Source organism: Tachysurus vachellii, chromosome 16 (assembly GCF_030014155.1).
Source record: "Tachysurus vachellii isolate PV-2020 chromosome 16, HZAU_Pvac_v1, whole genome shotgun sequence".
Lineage (NCBI taxonomy): Eukaryota > Metazoa > Chordata > Actinopteri > Siluriformes > Bagridae > Tachysurus > Tachysurus vachellii.
Genome location: NC_083475.1, coordinates 23,125,637 through 23,150,242, shown reverse-complemented (window position 1 = coordinate 23,150,242; position 24,606 = coordinate 23,125,637). Strand labels below are relative to the sequence as shown.

The window sequence follows — 24,606 nt, the reverse complement described above, 5'->3', positions numbered from 1 at the left end:
AAAGGACTAATCACCAGACATTCTGGAGGAGATTTCTTTCACAGTTTCTACTCAATTGAAGCAAAATCAATCAAGAGTTTATGAGTTTGATGTATTGGACTGTAATTTTCCAGTAGTCCAATGACATTCGTTAACTAAAAGAAAAGAATAAAACTAAACAAAGCTAATTTATCCATCTACATTTATCAATGCCAGAATATAGTCAGTTTGAATCGGATCAGGTGGAAAGTCCATGTCTCAGTCTCCAACAGATGTGCTCTCGTCTCTTCTCTGTGAAACGGGTTTCCACGCGTTACACAGCTTAGAATGCCCAACAACGTGCACCGGGGTGATTTTCTGCTCTGTGTCTCAATAACAGGATACTCAGGATGTCACTTGGTGATTCATGTAAACAGATCTAAACTTTAAGTGAACCTTCACCCTCCTTGACGTATATCGGTGCTCAGAGTGCAGGCACTGCCCTTTCGCACTCGTCCCACCTCACCGAGGCTTGGGAACACTACCAGTCTAGGCTGTTTGGTGAGTGCAGGTAACGCAGACCCTCACTAAACTGGACAGAAATGTAGATGGTCTCAGGATTTAATTTATCATTGTTAACGGTAGGTTAACTTTTATTCCTGGCCTGGCACCGGTACCCGTTTGCAGTGACTGGCGCGGATCCACGTTTCTCTCTCCACTATTTTCACGACATGAGGTAGAGATGTAGGTAGCAGAGATGAGGATGTTGAGGTTCTCTTTAGGAGTGACAAGGATGGACAGGATTAGGAACGAGCACATCAGAGGGACAGCTCAGATTGGCTGTTTTGGGGACAAGGACAGAGAGACTAGATTGAGATGGTTTGGACATGTACAGAGGAGGGAGATGTTTATATTGGTAGAAGGATGTTGGAGATGGAGCTGCAGGTAAGAGGTCAAGAGGAAGGTCATAAAGGAGATATATGGATGTGTTAAATAAGTTATAAAATGTCAGGGTTTTTCATTCATTAAAAATTTTTTGGCGGCTGCCAAAACGATTTTTTGTCCCGCCAAAGCCTTATTTGATGTGTAATTGGGTTTTGTGAGTGAAGCAGGTTACTGACGGAGAGAACGAGCACCGCGCCAAAATCAACTGATCCTAAAGGTCGGAAGACCGAATCCATGTTTCACGTGGTGCATTCGGAGAATATGTTTGTTAGTCAAAAAAAAAGTTGCCTTATCTTCTCCTACAACTTGTGACAAAGCATAACAGCTGACACAACTTTAAATAAACGCAAAAAAAATCTATCCAGTTATAAAGTAAGTGAGTGTGTGTGTTGACAAATATTTCACGATGTCCTAACAGCCAGGATTCCCACACAACACGTCCGCTAAAGTCCGATTCGCGAACTAATGTCTCCTTTGAGCGTGTATGTGAAATGAGAAAGTAAGTGTGCTTACCGCATATAGCAAGAGTGTTTAGTAAAATTTAGCCTTAATAATCCACAGTATGTATAGGCCTATGATAATGTGTAGTAAATTACCTATAAAATCATTTAGTTTAAAGTTAGACTGGAGTGAGATGAAACTAGATCAAAGCACAAAGCAAGCTGTTGCTAGCTAGCTGCTAATTTTATATGGTAAAAAATTACACTATTACAACCTTTTAACGCTACGTTTTTAATGCTACTTTTTAACTGATATGATTATACTAAAATAATTATCAGGTCTATCAAATCACAAACTGTTTCTTTGTATTTATTTTAAATGTAACCTTTATTGTCAATATTGGGCTTGTGGATCATGTGGGTACCAGGGTACTCTGTGCTGTGTGTGGATGACCATGTGGGTCAGCCACCACCGAAGACCAACTTTGACCCAGGAAAAATGTTATAATGTTAATGCAAAATTTGTACTTATTATCAATGGCATTTGAAAAATCATTGCATACAGTATCAGTATGTGCTTGTAGCCTGGTCTGATCTTTATTTCCAGGAGGATTCTCCAAACATGGGAAACGTCTTACAAAGGGTGACATCAATCGTAAGTCAGATAGCACAACTGTGAAGGACATGGAGTCCTGGAAAGAATAAATGAATCCAAAAGACTGCATTAAAAACTAAGACCTGAAATATAATTGTTTGAGTATTATGTAATTAGTCAAACCAAGATGCAGAATATGTAAAGTTTTCCCACAGGTTGTTAACTGGTTTTGTAAAACAGAAACCAACACTGTACAGCCAGTAGGGGTCAGCGAGGAACATGTGGGTGAGTCACTCGCTGCCAGCACAGTGTGTTTATTACTGCTGCATTGTGAGATTTTATGAGATTTGCCCGTCACAGAAAGTCCGACCATCCAGGTAGGACCTAAACCATTCAAGTGCTATTCCCTTGATGCCCACACACTGCCCTTGATGGGCACACTGCTCCAAACGTGGTCCACAGTGTCAAACGCAGCAGTTAAATCAAGAAGCACAAGAATAACACGAGTCAGTAGCTAAAAATAAATCACTAAAAACTTAAAAGAGCAGATTCTGTGCTGTGTAAAGTTTTAAAACTGGACTGGAAAAATTTCAAGAATATTGTGGGCTTTCAAAAAGGCCATTAATTGACTACAGACTATCTTTTCAAGAAATTTTGAAAGAAAAGGTAGTTTGGAGATAGGCCTAAAATTTGCAAGACCTACAGGATCCAGACCAGGTTTTTTAATCAAAGGTTGCACTTCTGTATGTTTAAAATTGTTAGGAACCACACCTGAAGACAGACTGCTATCTGCAAGATCTAACAACTGCAAGAACAGACGGCCCTACAGTAGGAAAGACCTCTTTAAAAAGTCGAGGAGGAACAGCATCATGTGGAGAACCTGAGGGCTTCAAATGATCAACAGTCTCCTGTAACACAGACAAGGTCACAAGCTCAAACCTGTCAAAAACAGCAGAACAGGGATCATAAGCAGAAGGTGAAATAAGAGCTCTAGTGGAAGTGACCTTATCAATAAAAAAAGTGCAGAAAGTAGAGTAAACAGATCAGATTTGTTTTTTTCCAGATTTGGATTTTCTGCTGAGACACCGGATATCCTTTCTAACAGCGTTTAAGGGCCGGTTGACTTGACTAAATATTTTCTTTCTGACCTCAGCCAACACAAGAGCTTGATTTCCAACCTCATTAACTTCTACATTGCTTGCCTTTTCTTCCCCCTTGTAGAATGCCCTATATGTTTGGAGGAGTACACAGAGGAGGTGACGGTGCTCTCCTGTGGGCATAAATTTCATGACCATTGCATAGACCAATGATTCGCAGTGGTAACCATCTCATCATCTCCTACATCACTTCCCTTTCTCCTTATTGTGCTTTAGTCTGCTGGTAGACTTCAGCACTCCCCACTCCTTTCTATCCATCCTCACCTCCATGTAATCTTCCAGAGGACATTTTTGTTACGGCTGATCCACCACATTTTACATAGTAAATTAGCTTGAAATTTGTTGTTTAGAGTTTAAAGGCACACTGATATTTTCATGACTTTAAGCTACAGAAGTGAAGTGAATATTTATTTGGGATCAGCAGGACAAAAGAACTAATCACCAGACATTCTGGAGGAGATTTCTTTAACAGTTTCTACTTGATCAAAGCAAAATCAATCAAGAGTTTATGAGTTTGATGTATTGGACTGTCTAATGTTCCAGTAGTGCTGGGAACAGAGCACTATATTAACATAGGGGCGGTTTTCTATAACTCACACACATTTCACTAAAAGTAGTGTGTATGTGTATATATATATATATAAGAATTTTCTGGATTATTTTATTTTCATCTGTAAACCCTTCCATCGTTAGGTTTCTGGCAGTTTATTAGTGAACGCACTTTACCATGATATCATGTCTTTGTGGCTGTATTTAGTAGTTCTTCCTAATTCCTTGTTGCTTCAGTAGAACTTCACACTCACACATACACCCAAAGCACATAGAGCACCAGAGCTGTACAAACCCAATTTCTAAGCCGTCTATAAAAGCATGTTATTGTATTTAATGATGCTGGGAACAGATGATGTTGGAACTTGTTGGAAAGACATAGAATAAAATCTTTATTTTAGATTATTGTATAAACATTTGTTAACATTTCAGTTTTAAAATAAGGACATGAAGTAGAGATGTGTAACTGTGTGTGTGTGTGTTTCTCCACAGCAACAAACCTGCCCTGTGTGTTACCAGTTTGTGGAAAATGTGGTTTAAATCTTGAAATGTAATAAATATAATTGTTTTTATGAAATAAATTTTAACAAATGTTATTTTTGTTGAAATTATTTATTAAATATTTAACTGTGTGTAACTGTGTGTGTGTGTGTTTCTCCACAGGCTACAAGTTTTAATCATTTATATTTATTCTTTTTTAATTATATTCATTTAATTACAATAATCAGTTTAGAATGTACAAAATCAATTTGTAATAAATTTTAATGAAAGTTATTTCAAAATGTACAAAATCAGTTTGTAATAAATTTTAATGAAAGTTATTTTTGTTGAAATTATTTATTCAGGTAAATTTTTTAAATGTTTTGTAATTTCTTGTTTTATTGCAATATTTAAAAAATCTTTTAAATCTTTTTAGGGTAAATTGCATTTATCTGTTTTTTTATTTTCTTTTGTAGTAATAATTGAGTAAACATTAATAATAATAATAAAGATATTACCAAAAATAATACATTTAATTGTATTTAACCAGTTAGATTTCAACACAAATCACACTGTTTAAATACAATTAAATGGTTTATTTTTCCCCAATGGGATCAAAACATTTTGCATAAAACAGCTTTATTAAAGATGTTAAACGCTCGAGATAAAAGAACCTGAAAACTGGCAAGAAAAATGATAACATTACTAACAACTTCCCATCACTATGTGCCTTGATTAAAGTAAAGTCAAAACACACAGTACAAACACATCGATGTTTAAGAGCAAAAACTGTGTGGTTAATCTGGGTGTGTGTCTGGGCTCAATTCCTGTATTTGGGGTCTGCCAAACAGTATATCAAACGGGCTTAAATTCACTCTCCTCCTAGTTCTTGTTCTCATTCATGTATAACACCACGATTGGGAGGCCCTTTACTCATGATAGACTTGTTTCATCACAGCATTTGGCCAATTTGTTTTTCTAAAATGTTTGTGAAAATTAAGTTTAATGTAAATCTCCCAAGAAATTCTTAACAGATACCAAATACTTTGACAATCAATATATACTTAATACACTTCTGCTAATGCAAGGATTTTGTGTTTGTATTTTTTGCCACGCCCCCATAAGCCAATCCACATATCAAAAGCCCCGCCCCCCATAAGCCACCCCCATATCAAAAGCCCCTCCCCACCCATAAGCCACTCCCCATATCAAAAGCCCCTCCCCACCCATAAGCCACTCCCCATATCAAAAGCCCCGCTGAACTCAAAAGTTGGCAGCCCTGGTATTAAATGTACTAGTGTGGACCAGACTTAAGTAAAGTTGGCGCATATTCACAGGTTCAAGTTTCCCCGAGTCAATAACTCCTGAGCTAAATGCTGTTACTACACAAATAACACCTACAACACTTATTTTGGGGAAATGTATATTGTTCATAATAAAAACAATAAAAATAATCAAAAGGGGGGGGCGCAAACATTCAGAGATTTATAAACGAGGAGCAAAATTTAAAAATCCACTCAAACAGGCAACCAATGTAGGGAGTGTAAAATAGCAGTAATGTGCTCCATCTTTTTTACCCCACACAAGAGTCGAGCCGCAGTATATAAAAGCATGTTATTGTATTTAATGATGCTGGGAACAGATGATGTTGGAACTTGTTGGAAAGACGTACAATAAAATCGGCATTTTAGATTATTGTATAATCATTTGTTAACATTTCAGTTTTAAAATAAGGACACAAGGTAGAGATGTGTAACTGTGTGTGTGTGGTTTCTGTGGAGAAAAACACACAATTTGCCCTGTAGGTTACCAGATTATTGAAAATGGGGTTTAAATCTTGAAATGTCATAAATATAATTGTTTTTATGAAATAAATTTGAACAAATGTTATTTTTATCCCTATTCGGACTGGACTAGTTTTACAGGGGGTCGTTAGAGAAATTTCAGTTTCACAGACGTACTTTGTGATTTTAATCCCGTCCGAATCTGCCATGTCTGTCTTTTTCTCACACGACCTGTGTAAAAATTCCAAAGCAAATTACCTACTGTTTTTCAGCAAAATCGGCGATCCTCTGAGAAATCTAATCCCGTCTGAATGCGAAGGTCTGTGATTGCCGAAAATGTTTTTTCTAAAACGCGTTTTCTTGTCTGTTTTGGTCAACGTTTTTTTATAAACTGCCTCCCAAACCTTGTGGTTGTGTATACAATTTTCAAACTGAAACTGAAACGTAGGTTCACTCCAAACAGGAATTAAACCCAATGTTTCCTCCCGCCTCCAGTGTCGTGCCGCTTTCTTTTTTCGCCGCCATTTTACTTTTGATCGGTCATATGACCATACGCAATCCACGCATCCTGGGCATGTGGTCTTATGCAACGCCCACATGTAAAACACAGACACTCCTATCTCCGTAATAAACACAGATGTTAGTCCTGTCCGAATCCATACATGAAATGACAGACGTCGGCTGAAAAAAATTCTAACTCAAACGTCGTTTAGAAAACTAGTCCCGTCCGAATAGGGCTTTTGTTGAAATTATTTATTAAATATTTAACGGTGTGTAACTGTGTGTTTCTCCAAAGGCTACAACATGCCCACTTTGCATGAGGCACATTTGAATAATTAATAATCGTTTAAAAATAAATTTTTGTTAAATAAATTTTAATTAAAAAAGTTATTACACAACGTGACTGACGGGTCCAATGGCGCATACACAATGCGCAGACACAAATGCACTAAAGTTTTTGATAAAACCAGTCATAATAAACTAAAAAAAAGACACACAGCTTCGTCTTTCAGGTCACCGGAATGATGAAAAGAGAAAATTGTGTATCATGAACAAGCACATTTGTGTTTCACTGAAATGTTTACCAAAGCCAAAAGATCAGCCGATCACCTCCAGAAGTACTCGAACATGTTAGAACATAGAACAGTGATGAAGTTCAACAGATCCAAACACAGATCCTCCATCACTGATGACCACGTCTCAGCTGTCCTTCACATAGCCACCTCAGACATTCAGCCACATTTCAATGCCCTTGTTCAAGCCCAGAACAGACTGGATTATTCTCAATGAATAATCCCACAAAACACCCACACCCTAAATTAACATACATTAACACGCTGTAAAATGAGGCAAGGGGAGGCGGGGCCTTACGCAACTTGCGTAGCGAGCATATAGAGATCGGTTTTGACCGTGATATTTCCAACACGCTAATTCCAAGTTTGCTCCAATCAATTTTTTCTACGGTAAGATTATCCCTCATTATCTGTCATCTCCTAGTAAGTCACAGTGTAAATAAGCTGAGCTTAATCATGACGGTCGGTCTGTGTGTTCACTAAAACGTTGCTTTATTCAGGAACGACACTAGTTTTGAGTCGAGTACACGCTAGGTAGCTTAGCTTAGCTTCCAGCTAAGACCGTAACAACCACCGTATTCTCTCTTTGCTGGAAACATGAAGCTTGTTAGTAGTTCATACTCCTTCAGAGCGTTTAATCATAACTTTAGCTAGCTGGGAATTTATTAGAAGTGAAATAAAATCATATAAAATCATATAAGATGAAAAGTGTAAACGGTAATGTTATGATTTGGTTTAGTCCTAACAGAGAAGTCTGCTTAGGCTTATTAAAGTGTCATTGTGGTTCTTCAGTGTACTGATATGTATTTATTATATATCTCTAACCCTAAGGTGTAATTAGTGTTAGTAAGACATGTTTAATTGCTGTGAGAAGCTGTGTGTCTGTCAAATGTCATGATTGACCGTTATATGGCACGCGGTCTCCTGCTTTAATGCTGTTCAGATGATAATAACGGGGTTCCAGAAAGTTCTCTGCTCTCAGCTACAGCCATGTTTTCATACAGACCTGCAGTGAGAGAATAAGTAGTTGTACAGATCCTGACATCTTACATCTCTCTCTCTCTCTCTCTCCCTCATCTCACCTGGACTGATCTTTATTTCCAGGACAAAAAAAAATGGGAAACATTTTGGGAATCCTGACAAGGATCATAACTCAGGTAGCACAACTGTGAAGGACATGGAGTCCTGGACACAATAAATGAAGCCAAAAGACTGCATTATGCAGTCTGCACTAAGACCTGAAATATAATTTTGTGATTATTATGTAATTAGTCAAACCAAGATGCAGAATATGTAAAGTGTTCCCACAGGTTGTTAACTGGATGCCAGGGTTGTTCAGGGCAGATCAGCGTGATGGTCAGCGTGATGGTGAGTACTACTCATTTAGCCGGCGTTAATGATTTCAGTTTGGAATATTAACTGTGACAAAAACCGCTTCAGGGTAAATGAGATTTGCCCACCCTAAGTTAAAGCACTTGCTCGGTAGTAACACAAGTACAAAGAGAGAATGCTAGAAAAAAGGCTTTAACTTTAATATATTATGGTGTAAGTTGAGTAGAAGTTGAGTGATAAAGCTGATCACAGCACACAAAGAACAGGAAGTATGACAAAGCCTGTTAAAGAGTGTTAGATATAAACATATGAATAAGGAGTAAATAAATAGTACTTGATTCAAAGTGTTTGATTCATTAGCAGGCTGGGATTGCGCCATTTGCCGTTTACAGGGACGGAGGTGCGTCAGATGCAACCACCAGTTCCATAGGGAATGCCTGGGGCGATGGCTCGCACAGGTAACACTCATCAATGTGAAACGCCATTATGAGACAAAACATACAGGTTCTGAACAAACAGTTCCACTCAAATCTGAAGACAGCGTCCCTGAGACAGCTTTCCCAGGTCTGAGGAAAGTACCCCTATACATCCTGACCATGTTTGGCTCTACATACAACTGTGAGGCAGCTTTCTCTACAATGAACATAATCAAATCTAAATATGGTTCCAGGGTCACTAATGAGCACCTCCACATGTGTATGAGAGCGGCCCTGACTCCATTCAAGCCCAGGTTTAACCCTAACCCTAACCCAAGCCCAGGTTTAACCCTAACCCTAACTCAAGCCAAGCTAGAGCTCAGTTCTCTCACTGAGATATAAAAGGGAAAGTTAAGCACTTTATTTAAACACACAATTTTCACATTTTATTTATTTTCTCTTATTTTGAAATGTAGCCCTACTTTTATTTATTTAATGAGAGAACGTTATACATATCTACAATCATACATATGTTCAGTTCTATGTTAAGTGGCAATAAATATTGTCAAAAAGTTTTTGAATTGTACTGAATTTATATGATTTGACAGTCAGGTATTGATTACTTGCAGATGTTGATACTACATAGTAACTAGTAACTACTAGGCTACTTAAATATATCACACTAACTTGTTAGACATTTTTATTTTCTCTTACTGGACCTCTTTAAATTTTACTTGAATACCTCTGCCATAGACGATGAAGGCAGAGCTTATTGTGCATCTGCAGGAAAAAAAAAAAAAATCCAACCTAATGCAACCTTTAAAAGGTGCCCTTCCACACAAAAGCGTTTTTACTTGTATTTTTTGATATGTGTTAGGTCCATATGTGTGTGTGTTGTGTCGTGAATGTGAACACGAACTGTTACCTCCCCGGTCAGTTCTAGACACTTAAAAGAAATAAGGGGAGAAATCAGGTCAGTTGGAAAAGCTGGTCACTCTGACGTCAGAGGTACTGAGCTCATTATTATTCATGAGCTCTCCCACTTGAGACCGCGCCCCCAGAATTCGTGTAGCTCAGTGAGTTTCCTATACAGCAAGGATGGCTGAACGTCAACGGGCTTGTGAAGAAGTCATTCTGCCGCAATTCAAGGTGATTGTAAACAAATTTCCTCTAGCCTAGAGGCTACTTATTGCACTGGGTGAATGAATAGTCATGCTCTCATATCCTAGCGGTTAGCCAATCGGAGCCAAGCAGCATAGCTCATTTGAATATTCATGAGAAGTGGCGCAAATCGAGCTGAGTCTTCCTGCAGGCTTTCTATACTACACTAGAATGGCTTGAAACAAGGTAACCAAGGCATTATTTACACAAAAATATGTTAGAGTCCATAGTAAACTTCAGACATTACCACAAAAGTAAGTGTCAGGGCACCTTTAACTAGCCTCAGTAGTACGTTGTTGTTTTCTTAATACAAATAATTAAATCAGAAGATTTGTAGTGAAGAGACAGCAATGAAAAATACAAAAATAATTGTCTCATTTTGCTTGGTTTCTTCTTCAAAATTCTCTAAAATGATGGAAATGAGTTTTGTTATAACAAACTTGAGTAAACCAAAGGACATTTGCAGCATTCTATTAAAACTAGGTGTAATTTTTAGTTTAATAAAATAGATTCTGTATTTTTAGTTTAATAATCCCTATAAGATTTGCCATGTAAACATTTTCTTTCTCAACACTTTCGAGGGAACGGGATGATGTGTGTTAGTTCTCAAATAAATACTTCAAACTTTTTTTACCTTGTTCACAGCTGAAATGGGGAGCCAGCCATGCTGCCTCTGAGCCAGGTCCAGGACAGGGACGGAGGCAGCCCGCTTGTGACCCTCGGGGTAGTTTTTTATTATGGCTTCAACTCGCTGTCACCAAAATAATGTCAAATAAATAAGGAAACCAGTAAGACCAGTTAAACAAATAAGTAAGCACATATTAGAAAACTGGGTAAAATCATGACAAAGACTTTCAGTTTTTTTAAAAATGATTTTAGTTTAAATATATTACGCAGAATTTCACCAAAAATTCATTTACAACGCCGTCACATACACAGAAATCTTCTCTGGAGCAAATTACGGGTTCTCGGAGAGCTCTGCAAATATTACTGACTTCTTTGAGATCACATTACTGACTTCTAAGGCAGCTAATATTACGATAAGAAGGAACAAACGGTAGAATGTACAACCAACGTGATTTCATTTTAAAGCGGAAGACTCATAGATCTTCTCTCACCTTCAGGTTCTCAGACGTGAACTCAAACGGAGTATCGGGATTATTTTCTGGTGTATCTCTGTGCTGGAAAGAAAAAACAAAACAAATAAATAATTGTCTCTGAAGGTTGTTTAAAAAACAAACACTCACATTCACCTCAAATGTGTCACAATTGAACAAATTTATGGTTAAAAAAATTATTCTTGCTTTAAAAAAATTAAAAAAAAAAAGAGGAACACACTTTTCAATCAAAGGCATATTTTTTTTTTAATTTTTAATATTAATGAATAATAATTCTGGGTATTGGCCTTTAAAGTCCAGCAGGATATTCCCTTCAATAATGATTTAATTTTATCTTCATTGTAAAATGAAGCCTTTCACAGCAGCAGCAGACATGAACCTTGTGCTCAATAAACCATTCTGACTTTAATCACAGGATGCTGCCCCCTGGTGAACGTCCTCACGGATAATTGATTAAGAACGACAACAACAACAAAACAAACAAAAAAAGAAGAGCTATGGCAGTGGTAAGTAACGCTTTCATACACATGAACATGCTGAGCACACAAGTGTGTTGGTTTAAAAGAAAACAGGCTCCTGATCAGATGTTTAGCACTGAAAGAGGATTATGTCAGTGCCAGTATCAAAAGATGATCACAGGTACCAAGATCCAGCGCTGGGTCTGAACACACTTACTCCTTATTCACTATAGTATGCGTAGAGCTGTCTGAGGTATAAATGGACAAATTAATTTATATTTGATTATCTCTGCAAGGTCCAGTGTAGATTTTACACGTAGTGTGTTCTTGTTTAAGTGACTGCGTTCTCTGACTTTAGAGTCGTCACTATATTCTGCTGCCCCTATACACCTCTATACAGAACAGTCATATAGACGTCTCAGCTATACCATTAGATCATCTTCCCATAGTGCTTTGTGGTGTCGTGTCTCCCCACAGGTAAGCGATGCACATGCACCTGGTCATCTGATGATGGAAAAGAAAACATCATTCATCATCAGACACCGTCTTCCACCGCTCCAGCATGCAAATCTGATGCTCTTGTGCCATTGTACAAGGGTCAGCGTGGGCACTTTGTCTAGTCTGCAGCTGTGACGCACTGTGTGTGCTGACACAATTCTATTATAGCCAGCATGAACTTCTTAACACTTTTAAAGGGTCATCAAATGATCTGTGCATTTGGTAACACTCCTAATTTACTGCTTATTAAGAGTTATAAGGTAGTTATTAAGTTTAGGTATTGGGCACAGTTAAGAATGTAGAATAAGGTCATGCAGAATAAGGTATTAATATGTGCTTGATAAGTACTAATAAATAGCCAATATTCTATTAATATTCATGCTAATAAGCAACTAGTTAAATGACCCTAAAATACAGTGTCACTGTGCATGTTATGGAAGAATGCAAGTACCTGCAGGGGGTTTGGCCTCAATGGCCCTCCAGTAAGCAGTGTGCTGTGTGCAAGTGACCGAGGAATGTAGGGTACAAAGTCAACTTAATTTGCATTAATTCTTGTTGTTTTAAACAAAATTATGCTGCAAGATTTTTTTAACTACATTTAAGTTCCTTATTATAGGCAACTCTGCATTTTTTAATTCCTAGTTTATTTCTATATATTCCCTATGTTAATTCCTATGTTAATTCCCATGGAAAGTTTCCAGCCTTGAAAATTCCCGAAATTTTGCAACCCTAGCTACAAGGAATGTGAAGAGCCTTTGTTGTGTCGATGTGAACATATTATTGAATATCTATGCTTAGAGTTCTTTATTTTGTACTTAGAGTACTTTATTTTTACAGTTTTACATTACTCCATGGACAGCAGTAAATCTTAAACCATTGTGGAGTTTGTCGTCTTTAGGGGGCCGTTAACTACAATATGTTCTTATGCAGAAATCGTGAGAAAATTAAGTCGTTATCACGACAAAACTAGAAAGATAAAATAGAATAAAGCGTGGCCTATTAGGGCTTCTGTAGGTCTGAATCCTCGTATTCTCAATGAAGAAAACTGTTAGTTCCTACCAGAAAAATTCCTCCAGCTCCAGCGCGGACAGCAGATCCGTGGAGGCTCCGCAGCTGCCTGCTCTGAAAAACATCACACAGATATTAACACAATGACGATGGACTGCATCTTACTGGACAAGAAAACGAACAAAAAGCAAAGTGAAAATACAGTATTTACATTTCCAGCATTTGGCAGACACCCTTATCCAGAGAGACGTACATTTTATCTCATGTTTATACAACTGAGCAGTTGAGGGTCTTGCTCAGGGGCCCAGCAGTGGCTGCTTGGTAGACGTGGGAATGAAACTCACAACCTTCCGATTGGTAGCTGTAACATGTACGGTCAGACTCTCTAACATTAGGCCACGACTGCCCGCGTTGAGACACGGAGTGTCAGCTCACAAGATATTATACAATAATAGAAATAGATGATATAAATGTAAATAAAGTATATTACTTATATAAGAAAATAAGAGGTTTATATATCACATTAATATCTATATTATATTAACATATGCATAAATTCGAGTATTTATATGTTACAACAATAAAAACGAATAATTACAATACTGTATTTATAATAATATATGCATAACCAATATTTCCACACATTACATTATCAAAATGGAATAAAACAGGATATATACAGTATATTCAGCACCGCACCCACGTGCAGGCCGTACCACGTGCGTCACAGACAGCATAACCGATTACATTTAATTATTTCTCCTATAACACACTGTTTAAAATATAGATCAACTATAATTATCAGTGAGCTAAAATCTCTTTTCTTTCTGAAACAGAACTCATTAACCAACATACCTGTAAAAAACAAAAAACAAAAAAAAAAAAAAAGGAAATAAACAGCGTCGTCATCTCCCTCACTGGACCAGACTTAAGTAAAGTTGGTCACATGTTCACAGATTGGAGTTTCCAGAGTCAATAACTCCTGAGTTAAACACTGTTACTACACAAATAACACCTCTTTTCTACCGTAGTAATGTAGAGACGCAGCTACAACACAATTCTCCTCAAAATATTCAGCTTTCTTCCGCGGTGGACAAAATACACAAGTCTCTATGTGCAGACGGCTGAGAGACAGATTCCAAGGGACCGTCTGTAAAGTGCAAAACCTGAAAAGTGAATACTCCAAAAAGTCATTAACTTCACTGTAATACACTGTACTGTCACCAGCTCACACACATCACTGTAATACACTGTACTGTCACCCACACATCACTGTAATACACTGTACTGTCACCAGCTCACACACACCACTGTAATACACTGTACTGTCACCAGCTCACACACACCACTGTAATACACTGTACTGTCACCAGCTCACACATCACTGTAATACACTGTACTGTCACCAGCTCACACGTCACTGTAATACACTGTATTGTCACCAGCTCACACACCACTGTAATACACTGTACTGTCACCAGCTCACACACATCACTGTAATACACTGTACTGTCACCAGCTCACACACATCACTGTAATACACTGTACTGTCACCAGCTCACACACATCACTGTAATACACTGTACTGTCACCAGCTCACACACACACCACTGTAATACACTGTACTGTCACCAGCTCACACACACCACTGTAATACACTGTACTGTCACCAGCTCACACACATCACTGTAATACACTGTACTGTCACCAGCTCACACGTCACTGTAATACACTGTACTGTAATACTGTACTGTCACCAGCTCACACACACATCACTGTAATACACTGTACTGTCACCAGCTCACACACACATCACTGTAATACACTGTACTGTCACACACACATCACTGTAATACACTGTACTGTCACACACACATCACTGTAATACACTGTACTGTCACACACACATCACTGTAATACACTGTACTGTCACACACACATCACTGTAATACACTGTACTGTCACACACATCACTGTAATACACTGTACTGTCACACACACATCACTGTAATACACTGTACTGTCACACACATCACTGTAATACACTGTACTGTCACCAGCTCACACACATCACTGTAATACACTGTACTGTCACCAGCTCACACACACCACTGTAATACACTGTACTGTCACCAGCTCACACACACATCACTGTAATACACTGTACTGTCACCAGCTCACACGTCACTGTAATACACTGTACTGTCACCAGCTCACACACCACTGTAATACACTGTACTGTCACCAGCTCACACATCACTGTAATACACTGTACTGTCACCAGCTCACACACACATCACTGTAATACACTGTACTGTCACCAGCTCACACACACATCACTGTAATACACTGTACTGTCACCAGCTCACACACATCACTGTAATACACTGTACTGTCACCAGCTCACACACATCACTGTAATACACTGTACTGTCACCAGTTCACACACACATCACTGTAATACACTGTACTGTCACCAGCTCACACACACCACTGTAATACACTGTACTGTCACCAGCTCACACGTCACTGTAATACACTGTACTGTAATACACTGTACTGTCACCAGCTCACACACATCACTGTAATACACTGTACTGTCACCAGCTCACACACACATCACTGTAATACACTGTACTGTCACCAGCTCACACACATCACTGTAATACACTGTACTGTCACCAGCTCACACACACCACTGTAATACACTGTACTGTCACCAGCTCACACACACATCACTGTAATACACTGTACTGTCACCAGCTCACACACACATCACTGTAATACACTGTACTGTCACCAGCTCACACACATCACTGTAATACACTGTACTGTCACCAGCTCACACACGTCACTGTAATACACTGTACTGTCACCCACACATCACTGTAATACACTGTACTGTCACCAGCTCACACGTCACTGTAATACACTGTACTGTAATACACTGTACTGTCACCAGCTCACACACACCACTGTAATACACTGTACTGTCACCAGCTCACACACATCACTGTAATACACTGTACTGTCACCAGCTCACACACATCACTGTAATACACTGTACTGTCACCAGCTCACACACATCACTGTAATACACTGTACTGTCACCAGCTCACACACACCACTGTAATACACTGTACTGTCACCAGCTCACACACACCACTGTAATACACTGTACTGTCACCAGCTCACACACACATCACTGTAATACACTGTACTGTCACCAGCTCACACACACATCACTGTAATACACTGTACTGTCACCAGCTCACACACACATCACTGTAATACACTGTACTGTCACCAGCTCACACACACATCACTGTAATACACTGTACTGTCACCAGCTCACACACACCACTGTAATACACTGTACTGTCACCAGCTCACACACACATCACTGTAATACACTGTACTGTCACCAGCTCACACACATCACTGTAATACACTGTACTGTCACCAGCTCACACACATCACTGTAATACACTGTACTGTCACCAGCTCACACACATCACTGTAATACACTGTACTGTCACCAGCTCACACACACCACTGTAATACACTGTACTGTCACCCACACATCACTGTAATACACTGTACTGTCACCAGCTCACACGTCACTGTAATACACTGTACTGTAATACACTGTACTGTCACCAGCTCACACACACCACTGTAATACACTGTACTGTCACCAGCTCACACACATCACTGTAATACACTGTACTGTCACCAGCTCACACACATCACTGTAATACACTGTACTGTCACCAGCTCACACACATCACTGTAATACACTGTACTGTCACCAGCTCACACACACACCACTGTAATACACTGTACTGTCACCAGCTCACACACACCACTGTAATACACTGTACTGTCACCAGCTCACACACACATCACTGTAATACACTGTACTGTCACCAGCTCACACACACATCACTGTAATACACTGTACTGTCACCAGCTCACACACACATCACTGTAATACACTGTACTGTCACCAGCTCACACACACATCACTGTAATACACTGTACTGTCACCAGCTCACACACACCACTGTAATACACTGTACTGTCACCAGCTCACACACACATCACTGTAATACACTGTACTGTCACCAGCTCACACACATCACTGTAATACACTGTACTGTCACCAGCTCACACACATCACTGTAATACACTGTACTGTCACCAGCTCACACACATCACTGTAATACACTGTACTGTCACCAGCTCACACACACCACTGTAATACACTGTACTGTCACCAGCTCACACACATCACTGTAATACACTGTACTGTCACCAGCTCACACACATCACTGTAATACACTGTACTGTCACCCACACATCACTGTAATACACTGTACTGTCACCAGCTCACACACACCACTGTAATACACTGTACTGTCACCAGCTCACACACACCACTGTAATACACTGTACTGTCACCAGCTCACACATCACTGTAATACACTGTACTGTCACCAGCTCACACGTCACTGTAATACACTGTATTGTCACCAGCTCACACACCACTGTAATACACTGTACTGTCACCAGCTCACACATCACTGTAATACACTGTACTGTCACCAGCTCACACACATCACTGTAATACACTGTACTGTCACCAGCTCACACACATCACTGTAATACACTGTACTGTCACCAGCTCACACACATCACTGTAATACACTGTACTGTCACCAGCTCACACACACACCACTGTAATACACTGTACTGTCACCAGCTCACACACACCACTGTAATACACTGTACTGTCACCAGCTCACACACATCACTGTAATACACTGTACTGTCACCAGCTCACACACACATCACTGTAATACACTGTACTGTCACACACACATCACTGTAATACACTGTACTGTCACACACACATCACTGTAATACACTGTACTGTCACACACACATCACTGTAATACACTGTACTGTCACACACACATCACTGTAATACACTGTACTGTCACACACACATCACTGTAATACACTGTACTGTCACACACACATCACTGTAATACACTGTACTGTCACACACACATCACTGTAATACACTGTACTGTCACACACATCACTGTAATACACTGTACTGTCACCAGCTCACACACATCACTGTAATACACTGTACTGTCACCAGCTCACACACACCACTGTAATACACTGTACTGTCACCAGCTCACACACACATCACTGTAATACACTGTACTGTCACCAGCTCACACACCACTGTAATACACTGTACTGTCACCAGCTCACACATCACTGTAATACACTGTACTGTCACCAGCTCACACACACATCACTGTAATACACTGTACTGTCACCAGCTCACACACACATCACTGTAATACACTGTACTGTCACCAGCTCACACACATCACTGTAATACACTGTACTGTCACCAGTTCACACACACATCACTGTAATACACTGTACTGTCACCAGCTCACACACACCACTGTAATACACTGTACTGTCACCAGCTCACACGTCACTGTAATACACTGTACTGTAATACACTGTACTGTCACCAGCTCACACACATCACTGTAATACACTGTACTGTCACCAGTTCACACACACATCACTGTAATACACTGTACTGTCACCAGTTCACACACATCACTGTAATACACTGTACTCTCACCAGCTCACACATCACTGTAATACACTGTACTGTCACCAGTTCACACACACATCACTGTAATACAATGTACTGTCACCAGCTCACACACACATCACTGTAATACACTGTACTGTCACCAGCTCACACACACATCACTGTAATACACTGTACTGTCACCAGCTCACACACACATCACTGTAATACACTGTACTGTCACCAGCTCACACACACATCACTGTAATACACTGTACTGTCACCAGCTCACACACACATCACTGTAATACACTGTACTGTCACCAGCTCACACACATCACTGTAATACACTGTACTGTCACCAGCTCACACACATCACTGTAATACACTGTACTGTCACCAGCTCACACACGTCACTGTAATACATTGTACTGTCACCCACACATCACTGTAATACACTGTACTGTCACCAGCTCACACGTCACTGTAATACACTGTACTGTAATACACTGTACTGTCACCAGCTCACACACATCACTGTAATACAATGTACTGTCACCAGCTCACACACACATCACTGTAATACACTGTACTGTCACCAGCTCACACACACATCACTGTAATACACTGTACTGTCACCAGCTCACACACACATCACTGTAATACACTGTACTGTCACCAGCTCACACACACATCACTGTAATACACTGTACTGTCACCAGCTCACACACACATCACTGTAATACACTGTACTGTCACCAGCTCACACACATCACTGTAATACACTGTACTGTCACCAGCTCACACACATCACTGTAATACACTGTACTGTCACCAGCTCACACACGTCACTGTAATACATTGTACTGTCACCCACACATCACTGTAATACACTGTACTGTCACCAGCTCACACGTCACTGTAATACACTGTACTGTAATACACTGTACTGTCACCAGCTCACACACACCACTGTAATACACTGTACTGTCACCAGCTCACACACATCACTGTAATACACTGTACTGTCACCAGCTCACACACATCACTGTAATACACTGTACTGTCACCAGCTCACACACATCACTGTAATACACTGTACTGTCACCAGCTCACACACACACCACTGTAATACACTGTACTGTCACCAGCTCACACACACCACTGTAATACACTGTACTGTCACCAGCTCACACACACATCACTGTAATACACTGTACTGTCACCAGCTCACACACACATCACTGTAATACACTGTACTGTCACCAGCTCACACACACATCACTGTAATACACTGTACTGTCACCAGCTCACACACACATCACTGTAATACACTGTACTGTCACCAGCTCACACACACCACTGTAATACACTGTACTGTCACCAGCTCACACACATCACTGTAATACACTGTACTGTCACCAGCTCACACACATCACTGTAATACACTGTACTGTCACCAGCTCACACACATCACTGTAATACACTGTACTGTCACCAGCTCACACACATCACTGTAATACACTGTACTGTCACCAGCTCACACACACCACTGTAATACACTGTACTGTCACCAGCTCACACACGTCACTGTAATACACTGTACTGTCACCAGCTCACACACATCACTGTAATACACTGTACTGTCACCAGCTCACACACACATCAATGTAATACACTGTACTGTCACCAGCTCACACACATCACTGTAATACACTGTACTGTCACCAGCTCACACACACATCAATGTAATACACTGTACTGTCACCAGCTCACACACATCACTGTAATACACTGTACTGTCACCAGCTCACACACACCACTGTAATACACTGTACTGTCACCAGCTCACACACATCACTGTAATACACTGTACTGTCACCAGCTCACACACACATCACTGTAATACACTGTACTGTCACCAGCTCACACACATCACTGTAATACACTGTACTGTCACCAGCTCACACACATCACTGTAATACACTGTACTGTCACCAGCTCACACACACATCACTGTAATACACTGTACTGTCACCAGCTCACACACATCACTGTAATACACTGTACTGTCACCAGCTCACACACATCACTGTAATACACTGTACTGTCACCAGCTCACACACACCACTGTAATACACTGTACTGTCACCAGCTCACACACATCACTGTAATATACTGTACTGTCACCAGCTCACACACACATCACTGTAATACACTGTACTGTCACCAGCTCACACACATCACTGTAATACACTGTACTGTAATACACTGTACTGTCACCAGCTCACACACATCACTGTAATACACTGTACTGTAATACACTGTACTGTCACCAGCTCACACACATCACTGTAATACACTGTACTGTCACCAGCTCACACACATCACTGTAATACACTGTACTGTCACCAGCTCACACACATCACTGTAATACACTGTACTGTAATACACTGTACTGTCACCAGCTCACACACATCACTGTAATACACTGTACTGTCACCAGCTCACACACATCACTGTAATACACTGTACTGTCACCAGCTCACACACATCACTGTAATACACTGTACTGTAATACACTGTACTGTCACCAGCTCACACACATCACTGTAATACACTGTACTGTAATACACTGTACTGTCACCAGCTCACACACATCACTGTAATACACTGTACTGTCACCAGCTCACACACATCACTGTAATACACTGTACTGTCACCAGCTCACACACATCACTGTAATACACTGTACTGTCACCAGCTCACACACATCACTGTAATACACTGTACTGTCACCAGCTCACACACACATCACTGTAATACACTGTACTGTCACCAGCTCACACACACATCACTGTAATACACTGTACTGTCACCAGCTCACACACACATCACTGTAATACACTGTACTGTCACCAGCTCACACACACATCACTGTAATACACTGTACTGTCACCAGCTCACACACATCACTGTAATACACTGTACTGTCACCAGCTCACACACACATCACTGTAATACACTGTACTGTCACCAGCTCACACACATCACTGTAATACACTGTACTGTCACCAGCTCACACACATCACTGTAATACACTGTACTGTCACCAGCTCACACACATCACTGTAATACACTGTACTGTCACCCACACATCACTGTAATACACTGTACTGTCACCAGCTCACACACACATCACTGTAATACACTGTACTGTCACCAGCTCACACACATCACTGTAATACACTGTACTGTCACCAGCTCACACACATCACTGTAATACACTGTACTGTCACCAGCTCACACACATCACTGTAATACACTGTACTGTCACCAGCTCACACACATCACTGTAATACACTGTACTGTCACCAGCTCACACATCACTGATGTCCTGATAGTTACACTACAACACTTATTTTTAATAACCTTGCTTATTGATTATTTTTATTGTTTTCATTATGAACAATATACATTTGACTGACTTTTAAAAGACCGCTTTTCGGGTTCTGCACTTTACAGACGGTCCCTTGGAATCTGTCTCTCAGCCGTCTGCACATAGAGACTTGTGTATTTTGTCCACCGCGGAAGAAAGCTGAATATTTTGAGGAGAATTGTGTTGTAGCTGCGTCTCTACATTACTACGGTAGAAAAGAGGTGTTATTTGTGTAGTAACAGTGTTTAACTCAGGAGTTATTGACTCGGGAAACTCCAACCTGTAAATATGTGACCAACTTTACTTAAGTCTGGTCCACACTAGTACATATAATGCTAATCAGTTAGCATCACCATATATCTCGTTTAAATAAACAAAAAAACACATTAAACGATACATTTTTTAACATAATTAACACAATCAACTGTTTTCACGTTAAACACATTCTCTCAGCTACAAAAATGCGTTTCAGAGAAGAAATATTACCTCAGCAGTGTAATGAGGGGAGGAGCCGGAAAACACGCGCGTCATCATCGGCCTCACACGCAACATATACTGAGGAACAAGAGGAAACCCCGTAGAAGTGTCGCACCGATAACATTCCCTCCCCAAACAAATTCCCAAAGAAAAGTTCTGCTACTTTTAAAGTTATATTCTAGTGAACAATAATATAGGAACAAAATTTTGTGGAGTTCACTAAACCATTCTTTTTGCAAAAAGTAGGAAGATATAAAACATTAATAAACCAATCTCAAAAAATAAATAAAAATAATATAGATACAGAAGGAAATAGCCAAGGGTCAGGTTAAATCAATGAGTTTGTTTTCTACACCAGTTACACTTACACAATTCTTCCACATGTCAGTAGCCATTCCCTAAGTGTCCAATACAATTTCCTGGTATTACAAAACTGATGGAGTTTATAAACACCACATTATTCCACCTGGTGTTATACTGATACACCTTGATAATAATTTTGCCAACGCAAGATTCAAAGTTTCTCAAACCTTTTGGAGTCAATAGGAGTCTTTTTTGGGTCAATACAAATTAATTTCCCAAGCAAACAACTCAAAATAATATTTATTTATTTGTTTGTTTATATATTTATTGCAGCACCAATAAAAACCAGTGTTTAATTAAACTAATAGATTCCTAGTTGACATTATTTCTACAGATAAGTTTCCTAAAACTGGGTTGTTGTTGTTTCTAGCAATTTCTACATTTTTTAATCATTTCCCAAATTGAGAATAATAAACCTAGATTACATCGTTTTAATTCTGTCTGTTTAATAATAAAACGTGTGCATACGTGATGATATTTTAAACGAATCTGCAGTGAGAAATACAGAGTTATTGATCTATACACCTATCATGCTAACGTTAACTACATTAGCTAACCTTAGCCACTTAGCTAGCGTTAGCTACATTAGCTAACCTTAGCCACTTAGCTAGCTACATTCAGCTTGTCCTTGTAAGATGTCATACTGACGTTTCTCTCCTAAATGCAGGTTAAAGGTCTACACAAAACAATTTCATTAAATATTAAACATAAACACGGGGTTAGGGTTAACATGACAAACTTCTCACCGCATGAGACACCGCACACCGAAGTGCTGACGACAGTAACATCATTAAAATGGTTCTCTGTTGGTATCCGGTCACTCTATGAATTCACAATGGCGGACATCAACGTGAGACATGATGTGTCTTTCTTTCTTTCTTTCTTTCTTTCTTTCTTTCTTTCTTTCTTTCTTTCTTCAGCACTGTGACATCTGTGCATCAACGTTCGTTAATGTAGAAACAGATTCCGCCACCTTTCATTTTACCCGATAGCTCTGTTACGTGTAAGTGGAAGCCCGAGAGAAGTAATTCACTGTCCGGGATCGTAAAGTTATTTGAAGTATTAATAAATACATATTTCTTGAAACTAGTCACAAACGTTGTTTAGGTCTTAGATGTTCTTTGAACGACTGCTATTGACTCTTGATGCAGGTCTTCTTTGTGCCCTGAGAGATGGTGATACAAATGGCCAAAAGGTCAATTCTTTTTTGAAATGAAACTAGAATTCTTTTATTCTGGAAATGATGCAGGGAAATTCAGAAGAACATTGACCTCAAATGTGTTAAGAATTTGCTAACCCTGCTGAAAAATCCAGCATAAACCAGCATGAATTCCATGCTAGTCCAGGCTGGTTTTTACTGGTTTATGCTGGTATAGTGCTGGTATAATGCTGGTCAGTGCTGGTATAGTGCTGGTCAGTGGTGGTCAGTGCTGGTATAGTGCTGGTATAGATGGGTGGCCAGCATAGTCATGGTGTTATCAAGCTAAACGGGGCTGGTGTAGCTGGTTAACCAGTATGATCTTTCTGGAATGAGCTTTATGGGAACAACCTTTATTTTTGCTTGTGTATGTTTCTATGAAACACATTATTATAAGATTAAAACACAATATATTGGAATATATTTAATTATAAATGTGTTATTTCTTTTGCTCCCTCTTTTGAATAAAGAACTGAAATAACAAAGCTCAAAAAACTTTGAATAAGAAAGAATAAAAACAGT

General features: G+C 39.6%; 1 protein-coding gene across 1 annotated transcript; it reads right to left on the bottom strand.

The window, feature by feature from the left end:
- Positions 1-237: 237 nt before the first annotated feature.
- LOC132858783 (NADH dehydrogenase [ubiquinone] flavoprotein 2, mitochondrial-like) lies at positions 238-23,742 on the bottom strand. Its single transcript, XM_060889238.1, has 5 exons — positions 23,633-23,742; positions 13,024-13,086; positions 11,009-11,071; positions 10,525-10,641; positions 238-270 (listed from the first exon to the last, which is right to left on the bottom strand). Exons 1-5 carry the CDS (start codon positions 23,675-23,677, stop codon positions 238-240), a joined length of 321 nt encoding a protein of 106 aa, XP_060745221.1. The 5' UTR covers positions 23,678-23,742.
- Positions 23,743-24,606: the final 864 nt, after the last annotated feature.

Excerpts from the sequence above, each read along its gene's own strand:
- LOC132858783 (XM_060889238.1), bottom strand. The coding sequence starts at position 23,677 with ATGATGTTACTGTCGTCAGCACTTCGGTGTGCGGTGTCTCATGCG. Across the intron at positions 13,087-23,632 it reads GGTGTGCGGTGTCTCATGCG|AGCAGGCAGCTGCGGAGCCT; the intron begins GTGAGAAGTTTG and ends GATGTTTTTCAG. Across the intron at positions 10,642-11,008 it reads TCACGTCTGAGAACCTGAAG|CGAGTTGAAGCCATAATAAA; the intron begins GTGAGAGAAGAT and ends TTTTGGTGACAG.